At 36.3% G+C, this 18,392-nt stretch overlaps 1 protein-coding gene across 1 annotated transcript in view; it reads right to left on the bottom strand.

Annotated features, from left to right (window-relative positions):
- The window catches only part of PKHD1 (PKHD1, fibrocystin/polyductin), a 435,622-nt gene that overhangs the window by 123,063 nt on the left and 294,167 nt on the right, over positions 1–18,392 (bottom strand). Inside the window, exons 53-56 of the mRNA XM_023513135.1 lie at positions 13,779–13,892; positions 11,896–11,983; positions 1,586–1,740; positions 39–191 (exon numbers count right to left, since the gene is read on the bottom strand). Coding sequence (XP_023368903.1) covers positions 39–191; positions 1,586–1,740; positions 11,896–11,983; positions 13,779–13,892 — 510 coding nt within the window. The remainder of the gene's footprint in view (positions 1–38; positions 192–1,585; positions 1,741–11,895; positions 11,984–13,778; positions 13,893–18,392) is intronic.

Below are 18,392 nucleotides of genomic sequence, written 5' to 3' on the forward strand. Positions count from 1 at the left end.
GGTGTAGTAAATGCTTAGTAACTTAAAATTTCATTTACCTGAAAATTCTTCCCTGTTGGAATTTCTGAAGGACCCCACAAGTACTCTCCCCCTACATGAAATGTCAGGCTGAATTTGTATATTGCGGGTCAACAGTCCAACTTCAGCAGCCAAACGAATTTGCCTGCCGTCATCCATGACGTGGGCACTTCCTGGGACAACAGGAATTGGGATGGAAAAAAAAAAAAGAAAGAAAGAAAACCTTTAAGGATCTATTTCAGAAATCACCAGCTGGGGACTCAGTAAAATGACAAATGAAAACACTCCTTCCCCCTTGCAAGTCCTACCGACATGAAGGTCTACTTTTCCTCAGGCATTCTCCACAAATGTCAGCTGAGAAATGAAAAACCTTTTCACTTGTCTCTCTTTGGGATGAGAATGAGAGTGTTTGAGCAAGAATTCAATAACTGTGGGTACCCAGACAGACCACTGGTGCACGGTAGTCAAGGCAGGCCTGTCCAATTAGTGGGGTCCCCAACCTTCTTTAAATGTGTCAGTGTGAGACTTTGGTGTTTGGTTATACATTGTCAATGGACCTCTTTCATGAGAGTGGAAATCCCAGATCACCTGAAGAAATGACGTGGCCAAAGCAAGCAACATATAAGAGCCAAAGAGAGAGAAGTAAAGCCACATGGCGGCAGCAGCAACCTCCTCTCTGCTTACGGCTCTCTGAGCAGCTTCCTCAGTAGTGGGACCTGAAGCTCCTTTGTTTCACTGCCCGCCATTTGCATTCTACTTTGGATCTCACAGGCAAGGCTTGCTGAAAATTTCTCTTTTCTCTGCCACTTTTTAGAAAAAAAATCATCCTTGGCACTGTGATGTAGACACAGTTTTAGACAGTTCTGATGAAAGCATGTACTTCTCTATCACGTGCAGAGATATCAATACATTTTTAAACTCCTTTATTTCCATGGTTTGCCACTGATGAGCTATCTCTCCCGGGTTAGATTTATTTATTAGAGTGAACTAAGAAGATGATTGCTATTACTATTTGTACCTGTACATTTTAACTGGTATAAGTGCAAATGAATATTCAATACCTTTTTTAAAAAAAATGGTATTGGCTTTTTTCTTCATTAATAGTAATAAATATATTTCAACACATAAAATGTACTTCATGTCAGGAAGGACACTTTTCCAAGCATGGAAAATGAAGTCATTTTTTACAATAACTACTATGTTCTAAGGGATTGTATAATTCACTGTGCCAAGAAATGAACTGGAAACTCAGTGCCCATGAGTTTTATACTGGCTTAGCCACAAAACTGCCAGTAACTTTGAATAAGATCCTTGATCTTTCCATTCTTAGACTTGCTGTTATAAATAAAAGGCCAAGAAAAAAAATGATATCTAAGTATTCTTTTAAAATTAGGCAATACAATTAATGAAAGAATAAGGGTTAGTCATCTAGAATGAGTCTAGAGCAGTGAAAAGGTATTATCTTTCTCCTTTGAATGGCAATCCCATTCAAAGTCCCTAAGGTAGGTTGCTGAACAGGTCCCTCCTGGCTCATTCACATCCTTTAACCCACTAATCAAAGTCTTACCAATGTGCCGGTGTTTGAGCCGCTCGTAAATCCTAATGTGGTGGCCCTGGGCTTCCTTCACAGTGAGGATCTCTGCTTCGTGAGGCTCGTAAGAAGAAGAGCTGAGAACAATTTTGTCATGGGGTCTCCAGTCCACTGCATCCTCCACAATAATTCTGTAATAGCATTAAAAAAAAAGATATCAAATATACAGAGAGTGCAACACAGAGAACCTACTAAGTCTAGAGAAAGAAATCGCTGGGGAGACTACAGGAGAAATAGCAGCAGACGACCATGGAAAGGGGCTTTTGTGAAAGGCGTGCTGCTCGTAGAGTCAGTTTCCTGGCTCACAAATGTATGTGTTACAGGGAAAGCAAAGCTATTCTACGGCCACAAAACATAAAGCAAAGGAACAAGAAATCAGAAAAGTTCTAGAATTTAGTATATGCACGGGTACATGGTTTTCTATTGTAGCAGCCTTCCTTCTGGATTGGGCAACAATTTGAATAATAAAGGCATTTCAGAAGAGATATTTTATTTTCTGAAGATGATCATGCTAGTTTTAGAAAGTTTATTATCACACATTAAGGTTCCTACCTTCATTGTAGGAGACAGAGACCAATGTGAATCCTGAAAGTATCACTTACGAGTTGTGTGACCTTCATGAGTCACTTAACTCCTCTCACTTCGTATCCTCCTCTGAAACACACAATATTTATACCTTCTCTCCAACCTCCCATCTTATTGTGGGGACTAACGAGTATGTATTCACCAGTGTGCTAAGTTCCAGCCATTGTGCTTTCATTGCATTATGAAACAACGAGGGATTTGTTCATTTTAGAGTATTTTTAAACTCACATCGAACAAGATTTCTGTTCAGTTTTTCACTGCTGCCTAGCTTTTCCTAGTGAATATGACTGCTTTCTTCTCTATTCATAGTCATTACCAACTTCAATAGCATATGTCATTTATTTTAATAAACTGCCTCTTTAACGCCAAAATTTTAGCAAGCTTTGACAATTCGTAGACACTACCACTAAATGTTCATCTGAGCAATAATGAGTTCATGAGCAGGGGAATCATGCAACATATACCGACTGAGAAAATGATATGCACAAGACACTATACGATGTGCTAGGGATATAGGGTAAATAAAACATATGCCATTTGTATTTAAAAAAGAAAAACTTAAATTCTGCCTAAAAGACATTCTTGAGAGTCTACTGTATGGGTGGAGGATTAACAAAGGTTTGGTATAAAACATTAACTCCCACAAAATAAGTAAAAAAAATTAATGTTGGTCATTTGTGGGCCAATGGTGAGTCTATTACGAACCAGAGATTGTAATCAATTCAAACCTGTACACATAAGGTTGAAGAAAAAAGTAGAATTATATAGAGAAAAAAGGCTGCTATCAATTAATGTGACTTTCATGAATGAATTTAGTCTTTGTGCTGATCCTGATGTACTAGGACTTCCTAGAAAACACAGCTACAAAATATTAATGCAACTGCTAGCTTTTAAAGACACAGAAACTAAGAGCCAAGAAGATTAACTAGCAAAACTCAAGACTAGATAAACAAATGGAATCACAGGTTGAATTAGGACAAAGGAAGGCAGCTTCTCAAGCCCAGGGTTCTATCCACTAGATAACCTCACCTTGTCTGTCTGAGTTTTAGTTCTTACTTAATAAATGATAATAGAAAAGTAGTATTCCTGTATTTCATAATTATGAGGTTATAAAAAGTCCATGTACCATACAAAGGAATACTATACAGCCATTTTAAGAGTACATTGTAGCAGAGCATTGAATTATAAGGAATTGGATTCATAATGTATTGATTTTTTTTTAAAAAGGGACATAAAATAATATGCCCCCTTTTTGGTCTTTTTTTTTATTAAGTCAAATACACATAGATCATGAATACATTCATGCATATGTGGGGTACAATGTGCTGATTTTTTTTAATACAATCTGACGTGGTTAGATCAAACCAATCAACATAGCTTTCACTTCATTTACTTGATTACTGTGCCAAAACATCTATGTTCTATACTTGACAGATTTGACTTGTACCCTTGCCATATGCTCCATAGATGTGGTCCTGCCTTTTACTCTCCCTCAGTCAAACCTCCTCCATCCCCTCCTTTTCCACTCCATTTCTCTCCTTCATCCTGGGCTATAGTTGGGTTCTATCTTTCATAAGAAAGTGTGAGTAAATATAAGTTGGTTTCATAGAAGTACTGAGTACATTGGATACTTTTTCCTCTATTCTTGAGATATTTTACTCAGGAGAATATGTTCCAGATCCCTCTATGTAAACATAAAAGAGATAAAGTCTTCATCTTTTTTAAAGCTGCATAATATTCCATTGTATATAGATACCACAATTTATTAATCTATTCATGGGTCAATGGGCACTTGGGCTTTCTCCTATGACTTCGCTTTTATGACTTGAGCTTCAGTGAATAATCTGGTGCAAATATCTTTTTTTTCAAAGTGATTTTTGGTCTTTTGGATATACTCCTAGTAGAAGAATTGCAAGATCCAATGAATATGCCCCTTTTTCAATAAATATATGCACAAAACATAGAACACAGGAAAGAGGCATGTTAAAATGTTAGCCTATCCGTGGGTGGGGGATTTGTTAGTGATGCTCCCTTCAATCTAACTTTTTTAACTTATGGTAGGAAAAAAAACTCATTTAAACAGAAAGTAAGACTATGGGTATAAAATCACAACAAAGTCAATTAATAGTATACATGATATCAGTCCTTCACTTCATAATCTGTATTACCTAGATAATCTTTATTATTATTATTATTTATATTATTGAATAAATCTCATAGAACATGACAATGCTCTGAAAAGTTCCTTCTGCAAAGAGATTTAAGCTCATCCTGAATGGAACATGGGATTTTTAGGACAGTGAGACTATGATGTCTGATAATATAAAGGTGGATACATGTCCTTAATATATTTGTCAAAACCTATAAAACTGTATAACACAAAAAATGAAGCCTAATGTAAATTTTAAAAACCTTATTCCCTAAATTTCTAATATAAACTCTCTTCCCCCCAGCCAGATAAATCTAATCACTCTCCCCTGAATCACTGTTCAGTCCACTCATCCTTAAAAGCTGACAGGAGGCTCGGCGCCTGTGGCTCAAGCGGCTAAGGCACCAGCCACATACACCTAAGGTGGCGGGTTCGAATCCCCAGCCCGGGCCCGCCAAACACCAATGATGGTTGCAACCAAAAAATGGCCAGGTGCTGTGGCAGGCACCTGTGGTCCCAGCTACTTGAGAGGCTGAGGCAGGAGACTCACTTGAGCCCAGGAGTTGGAGGTTGCTGTGAGCGTGATGCCATGGCACTCTACCCAGGGGGATAGCTTGAGGCTCCGTCCCAAAAAAAAAAAAAAAAAAAAAGCTGACAGGAGTTACTACTCTGCCATCAAGAAGTCCATGGGACCCTCTTCTCCATGGAACTCCCAGCCTCTCCCTCTTCTCCATGGAACTCCCCGAACACCATATATTTAACATAACAAATACTATTGCTATGTGGATGATTTTGAACTCTTACCTTTTCAGCTATTCAACTGTGTTATCATGAGTAGTAAATATTTAATAAAAACATGAAAATTTAGCTGTCTAAGTTCCTTAGCATCTAGCAATGTTCTAAACAAAGTATAGAAGGAATTATTAAAATTATTAGTTCAAACTTTATACTGAAAACATGAATTAATTTAATTTGACTTCTTCTATTACGGCTTTCAAAACTTTACAGGTTTGTGAAAACTTATATTTCATCCATGCTCCTGATGTTTGGGGATTCTCTATGTCATGAGAACAGCTTACAGATGTCAAACGAACACGGTGCCTTTCACTTCTCTGTCCACATAGCAACACTGGTAACGTCTAAGAAAATTAGGGTGCCCGTATCAACAGCCTAATTGGTTCTGCTAGTCAAATGTCAATTTTTCTTAAATTTCAATATTCACTACTCCTAGTCCTAATCTGCAACTTTGGCTTCATTTCAGGAAACCCTAGCTTAGCGACTGTGAAATCAGTATCCCAGCTGTATTTCAGGCCTCTGATTAATACTAATGAGACTGGCATAGGTACAAGAAAGAGGAGAGACTGCTTGTTGTTCTGAGCAAAACACACCTTAAACAATAAACAAATAAAAAATTAAAAAGAATTGTTTGAAACTTAATTGGACCTAAATGGAAAACATGTGAGAAGACAGGAAATTATAAATTATCACTGTGGAAGTCTCTCTTTAAAGATAACTTTTCAAAAATATAAACAAAATAGAAGCACAGCTTCCTTTGTTTTGGCATGAATATTTGCCCTTATACAGGAAAAATATTATACTGATTAGTAAAAAAAAACTTACTAATTACAAATAATACAAGAAATATGCTTCCAATTTTGATTTAAAAGTTTTTACAGCTATGTATAAAACATCCGCATTTAGACACCTACAACTTAAATTAATTAAACTTTGGGGACATCCTAATGATAATAAGATGTCCACAGGCTCAGAGTATACAGATCCCAAAGTGTTTTTCCCCAACAACAGCAATGGCTACAGACTGCCACACTCTACTGAGTCCATTTTACTTGGTAACTTCAGTTTAAATGTAATAAGGATCCTAAAACCGTATTAGACTATGCTAGGTTCTGAAGAAATCAAATCCTATAATGATGTTAATAACGACAACAATAATGGCTATGGTAGATACCAATTATTTGTCTACCTGACTTTCCTTCTTCCTCCCTTATTCCAGGAAACCTATCACACCCCTTCTGACAATTGTTCTCTCCATCCATCATACTAAGCAGTTGTAGTGAGAACTACACACTAAAATTCCAGAAACCCGTCACCGTAGGTGGGTGTGGGATCCAACCTGTGTCTTCATCAAAATCCTTCCCCTGGAATTTTTAGTGAAACTAGGAGTTGACAGTAATGTCTTCTCTGCTGGTAAAGCTAGGAAAAGCCAGACAGCTGTGAATTCATTTAACATACTACAGAATACAGAAAAGTAATCTTTGATAGAAGAAAAAGAGTTGGAAATAGAGAAATATGAGAGTAAGGGTGTAGGAGGGAGGGCCTGATGCAAATAGATTAAGAAGGGTTACTTTTACTTTCAACCAAAAGAATCCTAATTACCATGATAGCTACCCTGCTTTGAGATTTACATTCTTCCAGAAATTGGAATGAGAATTTTGCATACATTTTGCATACATTAATTAATCCTTATAACTATTCCACTAGCCAAGCATTAGTACTTTCATAATTATGGAAAATGAAACTGAGGCTCAGAGGGAGTCATTTACTAAAGTATTACATTTAGTTAATTGTTCAACAAGAGTTAGTCTGCCTGCCCTCAAAGTTCAAGCTCTTTTTCACTGTGAAATACCATTTCCAACCTGCCTTCCAAACTCATTTTCCCAATAAAAAAATTTTAATCAATCTGATATTAGAACCCCTAAATCAATCATCTTCTATAGGTTACATATGTGATCCTGAACTCCTGCCAAGAAATAGATAAGGCCATCAACTCCATATTCTAAAACTTCAACTGAAGTATTAGGATAATGAAGTTTGATGAATAAGCAAAATAAATTATAGACATTTTTTAAATTAAATTCAATATTCTCACTTCTTAGGTAAAATACTATTGAGCCAAAAAGCACAATAAGTTCTTATTTTTAGAGAATACACAGCAATTCAATGTAGCAGCTATTTAAGAGCTATCTTCTCTATATTTTGTTCTGTATTAGATGCTAAGAGATATACCAACTGAACAACAACAAAAAACTCCCATCTCCTGTAGCCACTTGGAGGAATAGGATATATTAATGCAAACCTTAAGCAGATGAGTGACATGCACTAGAAAGCATATTTTTCTTAAAGTTATAAATCACAAAATCAAATTTTATATTGTCAGATGGTGGGGACATTTGTGCTGGGGGGAAACCAATAGCCTTGCGAAGGCTGTGATAGAATCTTTCAAAGTAGAAAGGAGATGAAAGATACTGTCTCCCTTATTTCACTTACTATTCAGAGCCAATACAAAAGTTGTTATGGAGAGTGGCATGTGAAGTGCTGAGATGAGCATGGAGCAGAAGGGAGAATGACAAGAAATATTCCAAACAAAATATACACAAAGAATACATCATTAATTTGACAGGGGAGGTAGATGGATATATGTATGTATCTACTTCCTCTGTCAAATTAATGATATTTGGAATATAAAAGCAGTTATGACATTCAAATTAAAGGTCTAGTCCTGCAGAAAAGGGTGAGGTACCAAGTAACTTGATTTCTTCTTCAGTTCATAGTTACTTCCTCATAAATGACAGATTATGCTAATAAATCACTTGAGACACTCGACACCCATCAGAATTAGCAAAATGATGAAAGATAACAAGGGCTGGCAAGGATGTAGAGGAAGGGGAACTCTTTAACACTGTTAATAGGAAGATAATTTAGTATATTCAGTATGGAAAACACTCTGGAAGTTCCTCAAAACATTAAAAAATGCAACCACCATATGACCCAGCCATCCCAACTCTGTGTATATATTCAAAAGACATGAAATCAGTATGTCCAAGAGATACTTGCATTCCCGTGTTCATTCCAGTGCTGTTCACAATAGCCAAGATATGGAATCAATCTAGGTGTCTATAAATGGATGAATGGATAGAGAAAAAATTTACACACACATAATGGAATAGTATTCAGGTTTTAAAAAGAAGGAAATCCTGTCACTTGTGACAACATGGATGAACTTGGAGGAAATTATGTTAAGTGAAAAAAGCCAGACACAGACAAATACTACTTCATCTCACTTATATGTGGAATTGAAAAAGTTGATCTCATATAAATAGAGACTAGGATGATGGTTACCAGGGGTGATGGGGAGTAGAGAGGAGATATTGGTCAAACTATACAAAATTTCAGTTAGATGGGAGGGACCCCTACTGCACAAAATGGTGACTATTGATATTGTATTATATTTTTTAAAAATGTTGAGTGTATTATATTTTTTAAAAATGTAAAGTATTGTCAACACAAAGATAACAATGTGAGATAACACATGCTAATTAGCTAGATGTACACATTCCACAATGTATGTACACTTCAAAACATCATCCTGTACACCATGAATGTACATGATTTTTACTTGTCAGGTAAAGAAAATAAACTGCCTGAGAAAATGAACATAAACAAGAAAAAAGGATAGGATAATGCCTCATACACTGTGTTTCTTTAAAATTGAACGAGATATGGAATAAGGAAAAATTAACCTTTGCAGAGGTTCCTCATAATCCTTCTCCTCTCCCTGTCCCACTTTTCACCCAATTGCTTATGAAATTTTAGAGTGATCTTTGACTCTTTTTCACCCACATTCAATCTATGAGCAAATCATGTTGCCTCTGCCTTCAGCATCCATCTTTCCACCTCCATCACTACCAGCCTACTCTAAGCCATCACCACATGTCACCTGGAAACAATGCAATGTTTTTCACACAACCAACCGTCATTCCTCTACACAGCCATAAATCAGGTTGAACCATAAATCAGACCCTGTCCCTGCCTTGTTTAAAATCTTACAATGGCCGAGATAAGATCTAAATCTTTATGACAACATTGATTGACAAAGTAACCATTGAATTTCAGAGAATAAATGGTTACCCTTGGAAGACACACAAGTAAAAATACACATAATGCTTGTATTGGGTAAACAGAAATTCTTTGTATCTCAATCTCACTTGCTTTCACTTATTTACAATCCAAAAATATCTAACATTTTTGATCACCAGTCTCTCAAAAGTCAAGTCAAACAAGTTACACTAAAGAGTAAGCTAGAGAAGATAAAATAGAACAAAAAATTTTTTTTCTCTTCAAAATATCTTGCTGAGCAGACTTTGGTTGATAATGTGAGGAATGAGTATAAGCTTATAAAGTTAGCATGAAACTTTGCCTCTGAAGTGTTCATGCTACCATTATTCATAAAATAGATCAATTATATACAAATAAATTCAGATCTCTAATTTTATTGGTGAAAATTCACAAAAAGGTACAAGTGAAACATACTCATATCACAATATAATAGAAAGGCTTATCAAGTTGACTTTCAACGTAGGGAAAGTTGTAGAGCAATGTTTGAAGAAATGGCTTGAACTGTGGTTCAGGTAATGCCGTACCAATAGCAACTTGCCAGATTTGCTAATATTCTATGGCAGTGGTTCTCAACCTTCCTAATGCCGCAATATATTGTCATTGTTTAAAAGGGGTTGCGACCCACAGGTTGAGAACCGCTGTTCTATGGGGATATAAGACGCTGTCAGCAGAAAGCACCGAGTCAAGGGTATATGTGAACTATAACTAATATTTTTGCAACTTCTTATGAATTGTAAATTATTTTAAATTTTTTTAAAAGATGGGCCACCCATATAATGAATACACGATGTATTTTAATTATATACCACTCACATAAACTCATTAAAGTACTTCTCCTCGGGACTGATACTAAGAAGTTTTGTTTTTAATATTTATAATATTTACAACACAAGCAATGGAATGAGATAAACCAGGATAAAAATCCAGCCTCAGGAACTTCTAGCTTTATGAACTTAGAAAACTTACTCAATTTCTCCAGCCTCAGTTTTCATATCCATAAAATACAGATAATAATACCTAACTTATAACATTGAGAGATTTAAATAAGATAATGTATGTAAAATGCATAGTAGAGGCCTGACATAGAGCAAGCCTACATGATAAGAACTCAATAAATGGTAGCTAGCTAATGACTATGGATAGTTTTAATTAATAAAATTGAGTTTCTCTCAAAATAGCCTGTAGCTCAGACTCTGAATGAGGTTTTTTAACACATTCTTATAAGAAAAAATCCATTATATGGCTCCTGCCAAATTCCAACTTGCTAACCTTTTAGTTATAATTAAAGTTTCTCATTGATCCCTGTTAGAAATGCTTCACAGATCCTTTTGGGGATCAGAAAGGCATTTTCAACTCAAATTATCAAATCAGAATATATAATCATTGCCCCAAATTTAGTCTTCTTCTAGTGAATGACATCGCCATCCATCTACACAAATCAGAACCCAAGAAAGCACCTCACATTCAATTAGCCTTATAGATTTTATCTTCTGCCTCTAAAGCTGCCTGATTTTCTTCATGGCTCCTGCAGCCCCTGACTATAAGTTATACTATTTCTTGGCATCCCTGGATCCAGTTAGCTTCCTCCTACTATCTACACTGTGCCTACAGTTATTTCTTTTACATATCAAGCATGATTCTAAGTGTTGCCTTCTACCCCCACCACCTCTTTATAAACCTCCTGCTTCACAAGGCCCTGAGGGTAAAAACTGAAATTCTTAGTATGACCAATGAATGTGGCCCTGTACTACTCCTTGGAAGCCTGTCGTGCTCAGCCTCTGCTCTCCACGTCCTCCACCATACAAGCCTTTGCTCCTGTGTTCTCCACTGTCCCATCCACCACAGAATCACCTCTTCATGTTTTCTTTTTCTTTTGCTTTTTTTCTGACCTTGTTTTTTCTTGTCCTATAAGGATCATGTAATGAAGCAACCATTATTCCTGATACTGATGTGTTCCAATTAACTGTGACTCACTCCCAGCTTTGTTATGTACATTCCATTCTAGTTTTCATTATTCTTTCTACCGTAGTTAGTCTAGGCTCTTATCAAAAAGGACATATCATCTATATTACTATGCTCTGATCTCTACTTGTAATACCTTATCTTTCATCATTTTTATCTTCCAGTCTCATCTTCGGTGTTATGACAGCTTGCCATCAGTTTGTTCTTCATATTACCTGTTCAGTTTGAAACAGCTGTGACTGTGTTCTTTACCACCTCCAATGTATTATTAAATTTCATATGATCCTTCATCTGCTTCATCTCTATCCTATTTTATTTCTGTCTATATCCTAAGCAGCTACCTTTTCAATTCAGACTCTTGTTTTCTCACCTCACACTTCTTATCCCACCTAATTTATATTTGGGGGGAATTTTATTGACAGCAATTAATAAAGTATTACTTAAAATTTGCTCCTGGAATAAACTATGTTCCTCTCCTACCTTTTCCATAATTTTCTTCCTATTATTTTACAGAGATTATGAATAAAAAAAAATCCTTAAGGTCCTTTATTTTTCCACTTTCTCTCCCTTGAATTATAAGGCTGAACCTAAAATTGAATTTTATATAGTAACGAAACCTCAGCAGAAGTAAATGAAACCATGAAAAAGGTGCAAAGGTACTGTCATTTCTTACCTCTCATTTCCTGAGGCAATATCAGCTCCAAGACGTGTCCACGATTTCTTAGGATAAGCACCGTTAAGCTGAACTTTCCCATAAACCCCTGAAAAGGAAAGAAGCAACAGCTGGCTAAGAAAAGTACTTCAGAGGCATCAAGACCAGGTAATTAAACTAATTCCAGATGTTATTGTGCAGAATGTGTGATAATCCATGTATGAAGGTGTCCATCTTATGAGAAAAAAGTATATTTAAGTGCTCCATTTTACAAGAAGCATTGTCATGTTGGATGGTTCAAATAAAGCATCTTAATTTGTGGCAAAAAAGAAAGGATCACCCTATATGAGGATGTTGAATATTATGAGATATAATTTTTTTTTTTTTCTGAGGCAGGGTCTTGCTCTGTCTCCCAGGCTGGGTGCAGTGGCTTGATCATAGCTCACTATATCCTCCATCTTCAGGGCTCAAAGGATCCTCCTCCTTCAGCCTTCCAGCCTCTTTTAGCTGAGACTTCAGAAATATACCACCATGCCCAGAAAAGGTATCTAGTTTTGTAGAGACAGCATCTTGCAATAATGCTCAAGCTAGTCGCAAACTCATGGCCTCAGGTGATCCTCCTGAGCCTCCCAAAGTGCTAGGATTATAGATGTGAGCCACCACACTCAGCCTGGCTTTTGAAGTTTTGGAGTGTTTGTTCCTAACCTGCTGTCTTAATTTAGATAATTTTAGATAATATTTAACACTTTCGATAAGTAAATATACATATGTATGAACATACTCATACATATTTAAATAGAAGTTCTACCCTGGATTGACACATTGATTTTGTTGCAAGCCAGCAACCTAAACATTTTTAAATTTCACAATTTTCAACAGAAAATTCATAATTAAAAGAAGTAAGCCAATAAGGTACAAATTATATGCCTTAAGTTTCCATCCAATGTTGATTCCCCTAAAAATACAATTAATTAGCACCCAACCATTTATATAAACATCCATAGTTTTTCTATTCTCTAATTCAGAAAAAAAGTCATAAGATAGTAAAACTAAAAATCAAGATGTGTGAGTGTAAAAATAATCCCACTTTCAGAAGATGTGAAACCAATCTTTCACAGTAATCATTTTATAAAAATATTTCATAAGATACCATCATCATTTAAAACAAAAATTTATCTTTTTACTATAGGCTTAGTCAGCTAAGCAAAGAAGGATCCTGAAGTAACTTAAAGAGATTTCCAAGCACAATGCTTATAACAAAAAGCAGTTCATGTCCTTAAATTTGAATTATCCAGAAAATTCAATTGACCATAAAAGCAGATTTCTTGGTCATTTCCAATCATCAAAGGTTTACTGTGAAATGACACCATTTCTTAGTTGTTTCAAGGAGATTACAAAGGATTTAAAAGGATTAAAATCTGTCACTTACTTATGATACCACAAAAATTTAGGCATTCAATGAAAGAAATATTTCACTCTTTCCTTCAATTTAGTATCAGAGAAAATTTCAAAAACACTAATTAGATCATGTGGCTGGGTTCAGGGATCAGCACAGGCACAGAAAGACTGTATCAGTTTAAAACTGCATCAATAATTACATAATATTTATAGTAAATAATACAGACTCTTAGACTAGACTTTGGTGTATGACCAACCTGGATATAAATCCTAGTTTTGACATTATAAAGCTGTGTGGCCTCTGCATGTTATTCTTCATCCCTGAGTCTTAGTTTTCTCATCTCTAAAATGGACACTGCTCACAAGAGAGCCAGTAAGGAAAATAATAACGAAATATGACCTAGACATGTACCTAAAATTTAGCACATTCTACAAATGGTATTTCTCTACCACACATACACACATATTCTTATTTCAGTTTAATAAAAACTATACCATTCTCTTACCAATTGTTCCTGGATCAATACGAATTCCATCAAGACGGTCACAAAAGACTCCCTCTGAAGCTCTAAGGAGAATCAGAAGCTTCTGTTCTTTTTCTAAGGGATTTTCTAAAGTACCTGTTTACAATGAAAAGTATAACATTCACAACAATTTATAACTAAAAGAAAGAAAAAGGAATTGTGATGTAATTTCAGGAATACAAAGTAGACACCATAAAGTAAACTCTACGGCAAAGAGCCAATAGTCACATAAATAAAATTAGAGTAGGAAAAAAATAAGACTTAGTATACTTCTTTGAGCGAGATGGGATGATTATTCAGCAAATATTAACTCTTCTTTATCATAGCAGAGTGAACTTTCCTGATCTACTAATATTTACCCTGGTCATGTGACTTGTTTTGGCCAATGAACTTTGGGTGGGAGTGACCGTAATGCCAGCTCTCAGTTAATGCCTTAAGAGACTTGGCAAGTTTCCACCAAATCTCTTGCAATGATGCTTACTACCATGACAGAATAATTCCTCCAATGACCTCTGACCTACGAATGTAGACATATACAAAGCAAATCTGAACAGAACACACAAGCCAAGTCTCATTTAATCTAAACAGAAATATTTCTTCTTGTAAATGGCTGAGATTTGGAGATTATTTGTTACACACCATTACTATGGCAAAGCCTGCCTAATACACTGTCTATGGCTAAGTAATCCCCAAATTCCTGTACATACATTTTAGCATTTAATCTTCATATTACACCTGACAAGTATGATTTTAATCTCTCCCAATTTTAAATATTCACATTTAAGAGGCTCAGAGGTTGAAAGATCTGTCTAAATGTATACAATTTTAGTAATAGAGTCTATTTTTAACAAAGGTCTGTTTATGTTGTTTTCTTAAACAAAAGGTTGTTTTCTAAAACTAAATTCTTTTGGCAGCATAAAGACATATAAACACCCAAGGTTGTGACAGATAGCACTTGGAAATTACTTCTGACCTCGTTCTATTGATATTAACGGTAGAGCCTGGTTACTTTTATTGTATAAGAGGGAAATGTGCAAGGAATTTGCTGAAATAGCATTCGTGTATGAACCAAAGGAAGGTATTTTCTTTGGAAAATGTATCTCAGACTACAGAAAATACTATCAAGCATCAGTTGTTTAAGAAATGACTGATGGGCAGCACTGTGGCTCAAAGGAGTAGGGTGTTGGCCCCATATGCTGCAGGTGGTGGGTTCAAACCCAGCCAGGGCCAAAAACTGCAAAAACAAAAAATAACTGATGGTAGTCCTCCAAATTATGCATTGGATTAAACAGGTTTACAATATCCTACCAAATAAGACTTTCCAGTTTAAAACATAATTAAAGGCTCAGTGCCTGTGGCTCAAGTGGCTAAAGCACCAGCCACATACACCTAAGATGGTAGGTTTGAATCCAGCCCAGGCCCACCAAACAACAATGACAGCTGCAACCAAAAAATAGCTGGACATTGTGGCGGGTGCCTGTGGTCCCAGCTACTTGGGAGGCTGAGGCAGGAGACTCGTTTGAACCCAGGAGTTGGAGCTTGCTATGAGCTGTGATGCCACAGTACTCTACCCAGGGGGACAGCTTGAGGCTGTGTCTCAAAAATAAAAATAAAAATAAAACATAATTAAAAATGATGTAGCAATTCAGTACAAAATAATTGTTTTGGTTTTCGTTATGGTTAGGGGTAATTCACGTAGCATAAAATCATTCCCTCCAGATGATATTTCATAGATACCTCATTAGCCAAAAGGCTCAAGGTGGGTTTGAAGCTTACTACATACCTATCTTTATAGACCAAGCTTCACAGCTGTTACTGTAGTAGGGGCTGGTGGGAACAAGACTCAAAGAGGTAAGTAAATCTTCCTAGAGTCATAGGGTGGGTTGGTAAGCAAGCCTGTGTATCTCCAATAAGAGGCTAAGGTATGCTGCTGCTCTGTGTAGGTAATGCCACTCCCTGGCTCAGAGGCTAACGCGTCCTCTTAGCCAAAACAAAGATGTGTTGGAGTAGAAAGAAGGGAAGCAAGGGAGGAAGAGACTATTAAGTAAGTGTGTGTGGTGTAGCTCTTATCTTGCGGTTATAAGTCTGTCCAGTAAGCCGTTTTCCAACTGTGATTTCATTTATTTCACGGAGGGTAGTTTAGAGTCTTGCGGGAAAAAAATGGCCTAGCATAAACAGATACCAGACAGAAAAAAAGTAGGACAGTTTTTGCCCTAGAGAAATGTATGCAAAGTCCCACAAAAAGAGTTCAGTGCTCCTCTAAAAATCAAAGATTAAATCAATTATGCAACCGAAAACTGCAGCACATGCGGAGATTTCACAGAAAGTCTGGGCAAAATTAGTTAGCCTGCTGTGATCCTTGATATCTGAAATGACCAGAGTTTGGCTTCCTTTTTGTAACTTAAGGAAAGGCAAAGATGGAGGATAGGGACTATGTAGGAAAAAGGCAAGGGTAACTGAAGGGAAGAAAATACATGGCATTCTAACAGTCAAATGCAGTGCTTCTTTCAGAAGCAGGTGTGTGAAAAGCTTGGAAAACTAAGATCCTCATTTTATTCTCAAATCTATCAATCAAAGAAGGGTGAGGCACTCTCTCCAGCATGGAATTTGTCCCTAACTGAGAGCAGTTACCTCTAAGAGAAGATGCTAAGGATAATGTAGTTTATCCTTGGTTAAGCACCTTTGTCAAGCTGCTCTATACTACAGCAAGAGGCATATTAAACCTGGTTGGAGTTATGTATTCATAATGAGAGGGAAAATAATTGTCACTGTGCTGCAAGGACATTCCAGATGTCTTTACATGCATGAATTCATTTAATTTTCGCAACATATGATGAATATTGTTGAGGTGCCCGTTAGGAAACTGAGGCAAGGAGCAGAACATAGTTATCAAGTGGGGAAGGTGGACCTCAGACTTAATAAGTACCATCCTAGCAGATGTGACTATGAAGAAATAGAAAGGAAGTAAAAAGTTGATATTACTTAGCATGATGGTGGGCAATGGAGGGGAAACAATATGTTCCAGATGCTAAAACACCTGGGGAGATGGAAGAAAATAAGTTGTGTTACATGAAAAATAACCATTCTAATGATTTGGAGAATATGGTACAAATGGACTGCATGAACTTCAAAAGGTAAGAAAAAGGGGAAAGGATGTTTTATTACATATTAACTAAATTTCTGTGGTTTAGTTAATAAAGCAAATCACTTTTGAAGGGAGATATAAACCTAGAGCCCACTCTATCCGCATAACTCCCCACACCTTGAACTAAGTTAATCCATACTGAATCATTTAGCTTCCCCCTAGAAATATATAACCCTAGAGCCCACTCTACCGACATAACTCCCCACCCCTTGAACTAAGCTAATCCATACTGAATCACTTACCTTTCCTCTAACTCTCTCTTCTCCGTGCCCAGGAGATTTCCCAGCCTTTTCACATATATCCTTTACCTTCATCTTGATTAACCCCGAATCATCCCCCCAAACTCAGCTCCACTGTAACTTATTTCTAAAACCCTTCAATGATCTTGGATTAGATGCCCCCCATTTTTTGCATAAAAATGTCTGTACCCCTTGCTGCAATAATTCTACTTCAAAATAGAAGTAGAATTCTAAAGAAGGAATATGATTCATGTCAGCACTCCGGGATGCTGAAGCAGGAGCATCATTGGAGGACAAGAGTTCAAAACCAGCTTGGGCAGCAGAGAAAGATCATGTTTATACACACACATAAACTAGTATAATGTATGAACAAAGATTAAGGCCTAGAGTTCTTCACTATAATGTTATTTATTTATAATAGCAAACATTTGGAAACTCTTTGAACCAGCAAATAATTGGAAACATGTTTGTCCATTTAGAACTCCTTCTATCCTCTTCCATCTTTTTTGACATGCTCAGTAGTGGAGCCACACAAACTCCCAAGCATTCCATGTGCTTCCTTGTCTCTGCGCCCTCTGTCTGAAACACTACCACTTCCCTTTTCTTCATAGTTAATCGTTACTTTCAAACCCAGCTCAATACCACCTCTTCTGGGATTCTTCCTTGTCAAATACATCTGGATTGAGTGAACCTGAATAGGCTATCACAAAAGTGTTTTAGGTCAATACAACTATATCCTAAATGCCTTCTCTCAGTCAGCTTAGAGAAGAAACTATAGATTTCCAGCAAAGCTTATTTGGAAATATTTTATTCCAGAAGTGGTTAACTAGGGTAAGTTTTACCAATCATCCTGTACAAACAATCAGAAATAACGAGAAATATTCCATATTAATAGAAGACTATCTTCACTGGTAAGTTATAACAATTTTAAACATACATGCACCTAGCATTATAGCATCAACATATATAAAGCAAAACTGAAAGAACTACAAGGACAATTGGTTACATCTATGATAACAGCAGCAAAGTCAATAAAACTGCTCCTAGAATAAACAAAAAAATGCAATAAGGAGACAGCAGTTCGAATAAAAAAATTAGCAAACTTGACACAATGGGCATAGATGGAAAACTGGACCTATAAAGAATGCACATTTTTTGAGCATGCACAGACACTTAGAAAAATTGATCATAAATAAATAAATCAGCTTAACA

Source organism: Otolemur garnettii, unplaced genomic scaffold (assembly GCF_000181295.1).
Source record: "Otolemur garnettii isolate 467f Iridium unplaced genomic scaffold, OtoGar3 scaffold00035, whole genome shotgun sequence".
In the NCBI taxonomy this organism is placed as follows: domain Eukaryota; kingdom Metazoa; phylum Chordata; class Mammalia; order Primates; family Galagidae; genus Otolemur; species Otolemur garnettii.